The sequence below is a fragment of the Pholis gunnellus genome (genome assembly GCF_910591455.1).
Source record: "Pholis gunnellus genome assembly, chromosome: 4".
NCBI classification, from domain to species: Eukaryota; Metazoa; Chordata; class Actinopteri; order Perciformes; family Pholidae; genus Pholis; species Pholis gunnellus.
Genome location: NC_136530.1, coordinates 10,457,477 through 10,470,399, shown reverse-complemented (window position 1 = coordinate 10,470,399; position 12,923 = coordinate 10,457,477). Strand labels below are relative to the sequence as shown.

The 12,923-nt window shown below is 42.1% G+C and overlaps 1 protein-coding gene across 1 annotated transcript in view; it reads left to right on the top strand.

The window, feature by feature from the left end:
* The window catches only part of adgrl2a (adhesion G protein-coupled receptor L2a), a gene marked incomplete at its 5' end in the record, with an annotated part of 72,296 nt that extends 59,923 nt beyond the window's left edge, over positions 1-12,373 (top strand). Inside the window, 7 exons of the mRNA XM_079157500.1 lie at positions 1,420-1,511; positions 3,924-4,092; positions 4,316-4,444; positions 5,194-5,290; positions 6,916-7,044; positions 7,755-7,772; positions 9,776-12,373. Of these exons, the coding sequence (XP_079013626.1) occupies positions 1,420-1,511; positions 3,924-4,092; positions 4,316-4,444; positions 5,194-5,290; positions 6,916-7,044; positions 7,755-7,772; positions 9,776-10,668 (1,527 nt within the window). The 3' untranslated portion in view covers positions 10,669-12,373. The remainder of the gene's footprint in view (positions 1-1,419; positions 1,512-3,923; positions 4,093-4,315; positions 4,445-5,193; positions 5,291-6,915; positions 7,045-7,754; positions 7,773-9,775) is intronic.
* Positions 12,374-12,923: the final 550 nt, after the last annotated feature.

Sequence of the window (12,923 nt, the reverse complement as noted above, 5' to 3'; positions counted from 1 at the left end):
TTACTTTAAAGTACTGTGTCCCTCTCCTCTGTCTCATTGGATCCATGTCACCACTCTAGGCTGTGTGAAAGGGTTTTTCAAAAGTCCTCGCCCTCCTGTCCGTCGTCCCCTCCCCCCACCGTCTGACTCATAGAGGCGGCTGATAGAAATAATGGCTGATCGCTGTGAAACAAAACATAGTTGCGGTGCCGTCTGTGATATAAAAGAAAGTTTCACAATTTAGGATCCCCCCCCCCCCCCCTTTTCTTCTCTTTATACTGCCTGGGTTATTGTGAGCAGCGCTGTGAGTTGATTGCATGTGGAGGGGTGATGTATTGATCACAGGCAGTCTTTTGATAGCAGCGTGCTCCAGAACACGGACAATTTATGTTCAAGAGTGAATGCTCCGAGTCCAGCACACAAAGGTCATTCATTTATTTCATGCTCTCATACTGGCAAAGCATCTGCTTTTGTCTTCTGATAACAAGATACCACGGAAATACACTTTTTTTTCCACGCGCATACATATTGCAAATGTATGCGCGTTGCCTCTGACATTGTATTTTTCGGTGTTTGTGATTCTTTGATATGCACTATTGGCGATACACACTTCAATTTCTTTAGATATTCCTTTGGCATTATTTATACATACCTGGCTTGCAGTACAAACACAGTCTGGTACCTCTGCTGTGAGTGCATGTACATGCTGTGTCAGGGACTACTTTGCCCCAAAAGAAATGTTTTTGAAGTGAATTATTTGGAGCAGCTCCTTGCTGGCCCGACCAGCCTTTGTGTCTCTAAATCACGGTATTGATTTTTAAGGTACCGAACAAATGCGCTCTGAAACACAGCACATAGTATCCTTGTCTCAACCTGATATGTGCCACTGGCTCCCTTAAGATTTAATACATTAAAGCAAGCAAGCAAGCAAGCTCCATCTCCCTCTTTCTTTCTCTCTTTTTTCATCTGTCCACACACAAGAATCGAGCAAAATATACCATGTTCCCTCAAGCCTTTTGTAGCTGGTTACACCTTATAATATTTCACTATGTGCATAAAATGATATGCAGTTGTTTTGTACAACAAGGAGGTCTCTTATTTCTCCTGCTACATTTCATTCCCTTCTGACTTTGCCAGACTGCTGCTGTGTGCCTGTTTCATTCTTTCTCTTTTTTTTCTTTTACTGTGATGGATTTTAATGCATTTCCATGCTCTTATTGATATAGAATGACACTAAATTTGGCGCCAGTCGGCCCCGTCTGAGCCTGGCTGGAACGATAGATGTTTATTGGATTAGTCTGTGGACATGCAGAGATTTGAAGGCTCTCCTCTTTTAATACTTATAGACAAATTAACAGGTTTTTTTTTGTTCTCTGTGCCTGCTAAATGTTGCGTCATACATCTTCATGTATTAACACTGTCATTACTCTGTTTTGACAGCTCAATCTCATCTTCCTGGTCATCACAATGTACAAAATGGTGAAGCACTCTACCACCCTGAAACCAGACTCCAGCCGAATGGAGAATATAAAGTAAGTAAAGGGTCAAATGCTGAACATCTCCCCCCCCCCCCCCCCCCCCCCCCCCCCCCCCCCCCCTCTATTTCTCCTGCTTATCAGCAATTTAGCACTGGTGCTATTCTGCCACCAGCCCCAGGTAAACTAAGTCTCTTTTACTCTTATGATTTTATTTTTTTCCTATATTTATTTTTTTTGATGTTTCATGGAAAAACTGCTTTACCTTCCCCACCTCCAAGACAAATTGCACTACCAAGTGACACTAGAATACATTCATTTTGATTTTTCCGGCGGAAATGATCCAGATCAGAAGCTCCACCAGAGAAATGCATTATTTTTTACTCAACTTTGCACAGTTTTGTAATGAGACTTATGGCATGATGACTACACATACTCTGTGAGTCATCTTTTAGCCCTTTTGTTGTATTTTTTTAAAGCCACAGAATTGCATGGGCATGACACGCACTCGTCACTCTACGGCTGCAACTGAACTATGCGCTGTTAGCTCTGCTCGGGTGGGGTACAGTGGAACAGTTACCATGTGTGTTTGCCGCTGGAACATGTCAAACCTTTTTTTTTTTCGAGATCTCAGCGTCAGAAAAAATTCCTCCGCTACACAACCGCCACCACCCGACCACCACCCCACTATCCCCTTCAAGCTAAGGCTTTCAGCAATTCAGCATTGCCTCAGCAATTATGACGTTTTCTGCTTCAGGAAGTTTTTCTGAAGGACTAACTGTTTTGCTTTGGGGGTTTTTTTGCACTTCTGTGAAAACAATATTTATTGCTCTTTATTGCAGGCTGAAAATCAAGGCCTTTTCCATTTGGGGTGATATGGTTTTGTTACTCGCAGTAGCAAAGCCCCACGTCATTCTGCACAATTCTATTTCTTCCACCACTCTGTGTAGGAGCAGCAGTTCGGCTATTTTCATCCAGTGTTTGTTATTTTTCAATTTTCCTTAATGATTGTGTGCAACATTACAGCACTGTGGTAAAACTGCAATCTGGGAGAACCGTCAGAAAGGTTCTTATTTAGACTTCTGGGTTTATTTCAGATAGACTACTCCCTTATCAAGCAAACCACAACAGAACACATGTACTGAACACGGTGTGCATTTGTACGTGGATGAAATGATTTCTCTTATGCTTATACTGCGGAAAGAGATGGTGTATTAACAGCTGTTTCCTTGTGTATTTATGTGCTGAAGTTCGGTCTGAAAGTCAGTTTAGCACCAGTGTCATTGCATGCTGCATGAGAAGGCAAAGTTAACGCACACCCTGTCCTTTCTCTTCTCCTGTCATTCTCCTCCTCTCTCTGTTCTGCGATCCACACCAGTAATTATCGCGTTTGTGACGGCTACTATAATACAGATTTGCCTGGGTAAGCTTCTACTATATACCTCAGATAATTTATGTCACCCACACATCACCACCCACGCATTCAATAGCATGAATGCAAATTCGCCCACAGGACAATGTGCTCTTGACTTTTGTAATTGAATCATCAACATCAAAAAAAATACAACTCTGTCAGACTCTTTGCCTCCCAGATTTCCCTTGGCTCAAAGTTGAAGATATCGTGCTCAAATGCCGACTAACGCACACTGTTATGCGCTCTGATCTAATTGTGTTTCTCTCTTCCTGCTTATCATGCTCTCTAGCTATGAAGATAATAAACGGTTTATCAAGTAAGGACATGTTGCCCAGAAGTCTCGTCTTCAGCTTGTAGTTTATCCTCTCTCCCCGTTTATTCTTTCTTTTCCTTTTTTCCGCCGGTTCATACTCTTCCAAGCTGCAGCTTCAAAGCTACTCATCCACTGTCCTTGTGACTGTTCACTTTCACCGTGTCCATCATTTTGAAATTCAGTGTTGTTGTTGTGTGTTTGAGCGCTGACCTGTGACCGCTGCTGGTGTCTGAAGGCTCCACAGGACCTTCACACACGAGGCGGGGAACCTCCTTTTTTCCTTGAACTCTTTCCACATCTGCCTAGTTCTCCAGCTCTGATAACACACTCACTAGATAAATATTAAGTATATAATAGTATCAAATGATGTTTTTCAAACACGCTGTGCTTGCTGGTCTGTATGTTCTAACTCATAAGTTATTTACAGAAAACCAGATTAAGGTTTTTACTTCCTTCGTGTCTGTTTGAAGGCAGGGACTGCATTCCAGTTTGGGCTGAGAGTGTGTGTGTGTGGGGATGGAGGGGTGGGGACGGTCGGGGAAGGGTTTGTGAGGATGGCATAGGTGTTGTTTGTCATTTTATTGTTTTCCTCTCACCTGGTTTACAGCTTTTTTCCTAGTTTTTCCATAGTTATGGTGATTGCAAATCCCACTCATCATCCTGTCGGATCACTAAATGCCTCTCACGCTGGATTCGTCCTCTCCTTTTTGTTTTTGCCGGGTTTTTTTTTGCTGTCCTTCAGATCCTGGGTCATGGGTGCCTTCGCTTTGCTGTGTCTGCTGGGTCTCACCTGGTCCTTCGGTCTCTTCTTCATCAATGAGGCCTCGATTGTCATGGCATACCTCTTCACCATATTCAACACCTTCCAGGGAATGTTCATCTTCATCTTCCACTGTCTTCTCCAAAAAAAAGTAAGTTTTCTCGTCATCCGCAGTGCTCAAAGACAAGGGACTTCTCTTTCAAGGTGAAAACGTTCCTGAATTTGAACAGAACCTTTTGCACCAGAATGCAGAATACCCAGAGCACCACATGCTGAGATAAAGAACAAACACTGCTGGCTTCAAGATCTTGGCGAAGTCGCATGTAAAGTCAACAACGTACTGTAAGTAAACACTCGGCTGTTTGCTCACGCAGGTCCGCAAAGAGTACAGCAAGTGCTTCCGCCACACGTACTGCTGCGGAGGGCTGCCAACCGAGAGCTCACACGGTTCTGCAAAGACTTCCACCACACGGACCAGCGCACGCTACTCTTCTGGTACACAGGTAGACCACCAGCTTCATACTGTCAAAGACTCGCCGAGTGTCAACACGTAGAAGAGCACAGTGTTTCCTGCACACACACACACACACACACACTGTCACCATACAGCTCATTTACATTTATAAAACCCCAAAGTTTAATCAATTGCTCATGAGAATGTACTGTCATCATTAGCGTCGTGCACTTTAGCTTCAGAGGTAGATCAAGTGACACAAACATGATGCCACATTATACAAGCAGCATCTGCTGTACTGCATGAGTACCTTTCTTCTGCTCTGCCCCCTTTAGCACTTGCTTTTATCTTTTTTTTCTCACTAACGTCATGTGCATGGGCGATAGTACTGCACTGTTTAAAGAGCATTGCAGGCACATTTTACTGCGGGGAGAGAAAACAACAGAAAAAATGATAAAACATATTTGCTTTATCCCTTTCTTGTTAAAAGCTTATAGTCCTTATTAGACGATACCTCCAGATGTATTGTGCTTATGGAGACGCATCCCTTTTATACTTTAACCTCCAGCCTTATTCAAGGTACTTGTGGCTGGAGCTGAAGTCGTTCAAAGGTTGACTCACGTTAATTAGTTTTGAAAGACATACAGAGAAAGTGAGCATTAGTGCTGCCCTTGCCTCACTGCATACTAGTATGCATGTGAGGGGTGGTAAAGTCAGTAGTATGTACATAGACAATCAATGGAAGTTGATCTGAAAGGTGAGCAGGCTCCTAATGACTGTCCCTTGTTGACCTGACAGAGTCGTATCAGGAGAATGTGGAATGACACCGTAAGAAAGCAATCCGAGTCCTCCTTTATCTCAGGTGACATCAACAGCACCTCCACCCTTAACCAAGGTCAGTTCACACCTCATGTCTCTCCACATGCACACCTATGCACACATTTCATCATCCAGCTAAAAATACCTCCTTCTCACACCGCAGTATAGGATCCTAATCGTGATGAATGCCTTCAGTTTGAAAAGACAGAGCAGTTCGGTCAGAAAAAAAAAGGAAAAAGAGATGTAGACCTTTAGTCTAGTCTCCGGGTTCTGCCAACGAAGGATTACGAAAATCCGTCCGCAAATACTCTGTGCTCTGTCATTCTGGCTGCTAACGTCAGTCTCAAATTGGGGCAAGACTGGAGGAGCTTTTTTTTTTAATTTAAGTGCTTGCTGTCTAAAGTTCATAACCAGGCTCAGGGGAATCATCGACAAAACTAAAAAGGCGAAGGAAAAAAAAAAAAACTTTTATTTCAGGAAAATCTGAACACGCAGAGAGAGGCCATTTGTTGCCTGGCATGTAAGGTGACCTCTGTTACTTTACAGGGGGATTTATGAGGGAGGGAGGAGAAAAAAAAACTGCCATTTATTATTTAGCTTGAGCACAAACATGATGATGAGAAGATGATGTTCAACTCTGACTGACCTGGAGTGCTTAGTGTGATGTTAGGCTTTCTGCTGCCTCTGAAAATGGCTTTCCAAGCATGCAAAGGAAGAGAGGGGTTTTACACCGAGGTGGTTTAACTTCCCTCCCTCCTCTACCCTCCACCGACTCCTGTCGCTGCCGCTCTTTGCCTTCGCTTTCTTTTTTTGCTACCACTTCACACAAGGAAAACTTTACACCCAGGGCCTTGAAGTACGTTTTTGACTCCCCAATACAACTGTAGCAATATAGACGTAGGGCTTTTTTTTTTTTTTTTTAGCCCCCTACAGTACCGTTTCCTGGAGATGTTAATGTAAAGGTTGGATATTGATCACTCTGGGGTGTAGCAGCCTAGTTACCCTGGAGTGTCGGTGCACTAAAGGAGTGCTCTATCTCCTGGAAGCACTTCCCTGTCATTAAAAACATCCCTGGAGACTTCCCAACATGACAGATGGCATTTAACACTGGTGATAAATGGCAGTTGAAATACCTCAGATCCTTAAAACACAGGCGGGGGAAAACTGAAAGTAACATGAGGTTTGCAAGGGTCTGGCCAAATTTGAGGCTAAAAAAAGATTTTGATATAAAAAAAACTTGGAAGAATTCTGCTCTTTGTCTTAGGGGAGATTTTATATTTGGACCTGGTTCAAACAGTGAAATATTTGCCCGTGGTTTGTGGTATTAATATTAAGTAAATACAGCTTGTGAAAAACACGAATAAGCACATTTATTTTTAAATTAAACGACTTGCAACGCACATAATAAATGCACATGAGAAGTAAAAAAATGTACCTAATGGTTGTAAAACGTCAGGAAAGCCTGCAAACGTTTTTCTGGTTTCTTGCTTCTCCCCAGTCGCTTCTCTAAATGTAATCTGCGTTCTCAACTTCAAAATAAACACCCTAGTTTCAGATTTTGGCAGACACCCTAGGTGGCACTTCACGCCTCGAAAGACAAAATTTCAACAAAATTTCTTCCTTTTTTTTTCTCCATGAAACTTTCAATCACTGTCGGCTGACTGCGCCACACTTAACTCCTCTTCTGTCTTGCCACTCCAGGAATGACCGGGAATTATCTACTAACAAATCCTCTTCTTCGACCACAAGGCACTAACAACCCTTATAACACCTTACTGGCCGAGACAATCGTGTGTAACAACCCCACGGCTCCAGTGTTTAACTCGCCAGGTGTGCTTACTTAATACTTTCACCTGCATTCAGGCTTTTCTTTCTCTCTTTGCCTCCTTTGTTTCTCTTCCTCTTTGTCTCTTTAGTTGAGTATACAGAGGCCCAATGAAAAGCAGGATGTTCTGCAGTATCGCCTTTCCTTCTGAATCATTGTCTCCCAAATACTCGATAGAGTACATACTGTGCGCACATGTTTTCATGTAGAGCGGAGATTTTTGTGGCTCGTCTCGACCCACCCTCTGTGTTCTCATATTTCTCTTATCCAAACTGAGCGGGACATAATGATTAAGATGGGGAAGAGATACTACATGCTCTGCCTTGAGATAATGTAAACAGTGGTGTTGACCTGAAGCTGTAGTATAAACTGCATGATTATTAAGATTTATGCCCCTGAATTTGTCAGGTGCTCTGTTATTTTGTGTGTGTTTTAGAGGGAGCTTTCCCATTAAAACGTGTTACAGTGCAATCAAAATCTATGCCGCTTAATGCAGATCCACTTAATGCAACTTTGGCATTACATTGTCTGTGTATAGACATATTTGGTAATAACTGATATACTAAACAAAATGTAAAGTCACTATATCTCAATTGCACATGGCATTTAAGCATATCCCTGTGAAGACTGCTGCGATTATGTGTGTTGTTCTATTTTGATACTGAAATGGCATCTTTTGTCATGTTTTGTGCTTTTCCCCTGTGCTTCCCTCTAGTGACCTTCAGAGAGACAAGTATGGGAGTAAAACTTAACTTTGCCTATCAAATGTAAATTTTTTTCAGCATGCTTATTAAAAACAACCAAAACCCTGGCACAATCACTCGGTTTACTTTAGGCCATTAACACACACTCAGTGAGCAAGTGGTTCACAAAATTATCCACCCAAATTCTACTCTAATCTGAAAAGAAATAAAAAGATTTATCTCGTCATTTGAAGAAATCTTCCAGATCTCACAGCTTTATCGCAAATGCCCCAAAACTCCGCTTCTCTCTCTCTCTCTTCTGCTTAATTTGTGATTTTATCCGACCAAAAATGTGTCGCTTTTTTCTGGCAGAAAGAAGCATTTTTTGAATCGAGGTTTCATTTTCTTTTCTTTCTTATCTTTTCTCCCAAAATGTCTGTCCTCTGTCCTGTGGCATTCAGCACTCTGTGTCCAGTAGTATTCCCCTCACACCTTTCCAGGCAGCACCTGTCTGGACACTAAATTGCCTCCTAGCAGGCACAAACACATGGATGTCATGGCAGCAGCTGTTTCTTTTTTTCCTTATTCTCCTTTTTTTTCCCACAACTTTCTTGTCATTTCTCTTAATTTCCAATAGGCTCCGTGAAAGCTGCACTTTTAACATGCCTCTTGCAATCACAATTACTCCCCCCTTATTTTGGACAAAGACAAACCTTTCTGTAAAATATCCTATTAGTCTTCACCTTAATGTTTTACATCTGTGTTCTTCAAGGAGGCATGTTAGCCATAGCAGAGCACATTTTTTCCTTTATCTCCTCTCTCAATCATGGCGTAGCTAATATTTATCCTTATTTCGGCTGTTTTCCATGACCTCCATGCTTTGAGAAATTCCTAACATGACCTCTGCAGCGGCTGTGTTATTCTTGAGCTGTTCTGCTAGTGACCGGGGTCTCACTGGGAACTGTCACTGTGACGGATGCCAAGTGCTGGGCTGCGGGCAAGCTCTGACCTTTGCCAGCTTTGGGTACACAAGCTGCCAACTAATGGACAGAAAGTGTATCAACACAAGCAAAAAAAAAAAAAAAAAAAAATCTTCATCCACAAAAAAGTAGCGGTTGGCTAATTCACAAAAGTAAAAGCGATTCAATGCTTGTTTGTTTTATTTGCTGAACCCTTGCTCTTGCTAATTTGCAGTTAAGACTTTTACTTTACGTTTTGTTGTTCTTTTGAGTGATTCTTCTTCATGTTACAATAAATCATTTTACTTTCTTTTGTACATCAGCTGCTCTTAGACCAGATAGCCTGAGCAGACAGACATGATGTGAGTTGTCTAAAGTGAGTCTTTTCACCTGCTGTGTGTGGTGATGGTGGAGTGCTGCTTGTGGGCTCCCCTTGTAGTGAGAACAAAGATGGCTGTCCCATGTTGATACATAACTACTTCCCCTCTCTGTCTATGTCATCTTTTCCCATCTCTCTGTTTTTTTTTTTTCTTTCCCTCGGCACATCAAACCTATTAGTTGCTAGACAACCTGTAAGTGTTGTAGCTTGCCCGTTTGTGGCTTCATACTTGTGGACATCTACTTTTGCCCGGTGTGTTGTGATGGTGATTGTATGTGTCTTAATGTTGTTTGGGATCTTTTGGGTTGCTTTGTCACTTTTGTGGCAGACTAAAACGCACAATGCTCTGCTTATAATGAAGCCATTTTTTTAAAAGGGACAGTCAAAATGTATATGTGAGAAAGTAAAATGATTTCTCATTGCAATCAATGCATGCACATATATGTGTGTGTATATATATGTATACGTATATGCATATATGTTTATACATATATGCCTATATGCTTATATGTATATGCTTATACGTATATGCATATATGTATATGCGTCTAAGAATTGTGCCTAACTAACGGATTTACAGCATGGCTTAATTTGATTTGAGTTTCTATGTGAAACTGCATCCTAAACAGCATTAAACTCACTTTTGCTCCTTTTTTATATAATGATTATTGCTGTTGACTAATGTAACATCCCCCACATGTCCCCCTCTTTCCAGGGCACTCACTGAACAATGTGGTGAGGGATACAAGTGCAATGGATACTCTACCGCTAAATGGTAACTTTAACAATAGCTACTCACTCCGCAATGGGGATTTTGGCAACAGCGTGCAGGTAGTAGACTGCGGCCTCAGTCTGGACGATGCTGCCTTTGAGAAAATGATCATCTCTGAGCTAGTACACAACAACCTGCGTGCCTGTAACAAAAGCCACCATCAGCAACAGCAACAGCAGCAGCAGCAGCAGCAGCAGCAGCACCACAGTTTACATCATCCACCCCACCACCAGCAGCCCCCGCAGTACCACCACCATCACCACCACACGGAGCGGGCTCCGCCCAAGGTGACGGTGGTGGGCGGCGGCAGCAGCAACAGCAGCAGCAGCAGCGAAGACGACGCTATCGTAGCCGACGCTTCGTCTTTGGTGCACGTGGGCGACACGGTGGGTCTTGAGCTGCACCATCAGCAGGAGTTGGAGGCGCCGCTCATCCCCCAGCGGACTCACTCGCTTCTGTACGCACCCCAGAAGAAGGTGAGGACCGACGGGGGAGTTGAGACCTTTGTCAGCCAGCTGACACCCACCAACCCCGACGATAGTCTGCAGTCCCCAAACAGAGACTCCTTGTACACTAGTATGCCTAATCTGAGGGACTCTCCACACCCCGAGAGCAGCCCCGACGTGGTGGAGGACCTGTCCCCCTGCAAGGGGAGTGAGACTGAAGACGTTTACTACAAGAGCATGCCTAACCTAGGGGCTGGCCAACAGCTCCAAGCCTATTACCAGATAGGCCGAGGGGGCAGTGATGGTTACATTATTCCGATCACTAAAGATGGCTGCTTCCCTGAAGGCGATGTACGGGAAGGACAGATGCAGTTGGTGACCAGCCTTTAAATCTAGGCTATTTAAATCATCCCCAAACCTCTTCCTCCCCTTTTGCAGCCCTGACCTCTTGAAGGACACACCAGTGAAAAGAAGGGAAGTGATCGTTTTATTTTTGAAGAGAAGCCCCGTCATACACACTAGTCATTTACAAACCCTCCTCCTCCAGCTGCATTGCAATCTCCTTTCCCCCAGACATGCCACTCTTCCTCCCTTCCCTGCAGACCAACAGACTTGACGCACAGCGATGGCCGTGCAACGTTTTAATGAGACTGTACATAAATGCAGAGTCAAATTTCAATTTTAAGAGACAAGCCAACTATGTATTTAAATGTGCTGCTGCTGTTTAAAAATTGAGAAAAATTTAAGGTACGAAAATAAAATAAAAGACAAAAAAAAGAAACATTACTGGCTCCATCATATCAGCAATTTCCCGGTCAAAAGGTTGTATATACACTTCCCCACATCCTTGTTGAAGCCTGTTTTTTTATTATTATTGTGAACAAAACAACACCCCTGGATCAGGATGTGGACTCTGTTTGTAAAATGTTCCCGATCAGACTGTCAGAAAAGGAATATAAGGTCCTGGTTGCCCAGCGTCGCTCTCAGTCACCTTGAAGTTTGGATTGTATAACCACTAGCAATCAAGCCCCTGGCCTTATATTTTCTCAACTGTACATTGAACTGTTGTCAAGGAAAATGGCTGAAATATATATTTTGTTGTATTGCTAGTGTAAAATAAAAAAAATCATGGAAAAACGTTAATATGAAGAAACCTTTTAATTGCAAAGTTTAACGTTTGAGAAACTATTGTGTAGAAGTTGCACATATGTTATACAGTGTGTTTATGGTTCCAACACTTCATTCATGGTAGTATGTTTGAATGTAAAGGCTTAAGGAAAGGAAGGAGGATTCAACAAATTACAAAGATGCATTATCACTTTTTCCCACTCGTGAACAGTGTTTTTTGCTTACTGAGTTCCATTGACATATGTCTATATGATTTTGCCAAAGTGGCATTAACTTCAGTAGAATGGGAATGCAAAAACCCAGTTAAAGTGATTTATGCATTGCACATTTTTTGTGTGTAATTATGAATGAAATAGATCTTTTTAACAGTCATGGCAGAGTGATGGGCAAGGACTTTTGACAATAAAGTTTCTATCATAAATGTAGTTCTTCCGCCTGGGTTTGGACATTTTATTTATTAAAATCTTTCCAAAAAATAAAGGGGAAATGTGTGAATATTTTCCAGCACTGGTATACATGCTGTACTGTAGCTCATGTTTTTTTATGTAAACATGTTACCAAGGGGCTCATCACTTAAGACTGATGTAAAGTTCAACACTTGTATAACAAATAAAATAAATGTGAGATTTTTTGTCAAATGCCAGTTGCTTTTTAATGGTTTGTGTTTTTGGTACTATTTGAAGAAAAAAAAAACAGGTTTAATTATTTTGCCATGGACAAAATATACTTTTGACTCAGGTTATAAGTAAGTCCAGAGCACCTTGAAGGGTAAAATTGGTGAATTGTTTTCTGGGGAATTTATTTGCTTATTGTTCCGCTTATTCTCCAAGCGCTGCAGAGTAGAGAGAGCTCATTTCACCGTATGTGTTAGAGAAGCCAAATCTTTCCATGTGATTCAAAGATGAGAAACTCAGGTAGGAAAATTGCATTGTAAATGTTCCTCTGTGTGGTTGTAACACTAATAAAGGTTGGGAAATGACACTGGTTCACAGCATTGTCCACTTAGTATATTATTGAATGAGCACTAGTCCTGGCACCATTAAAAAGCCCGGCGCTACACAAATCTTGTAAGATGTTGGCTTTAATGCCTGTGTGGGAGTGGGAATGTGTCCATGGACCTAACAAGGGTCAATGTTACACTTGGCTGCGGTTGTAGAAATATATTACACATAATATGTCCGAATAGGACACGTATTTGCTCTAATTAATGTCTGCAGCTGAAGCCCACAGTCACTTCCTGTACGGTTTATGCCTCAGGTAATGCTAATTTACGAAGCATTTTAATATAACACCAGTTGAGGCGGAGTGACAGCTACTCAGCAGGGTAGCTGGAAATTGCACTGTTTACCATTTGGCATTGAAGAAAATGACTCACGACTTAGCAAAAATGCACTTTATGTCAGAGCCGGTGCACATAATGCTGTGTGGGCTGCGTGTTGTTTTGACTTTTTCTACAATTACGTGACATTATGTGCAATTATCTGAGGCTAGAAATTGTCGGAGAAGAATAATCTTCT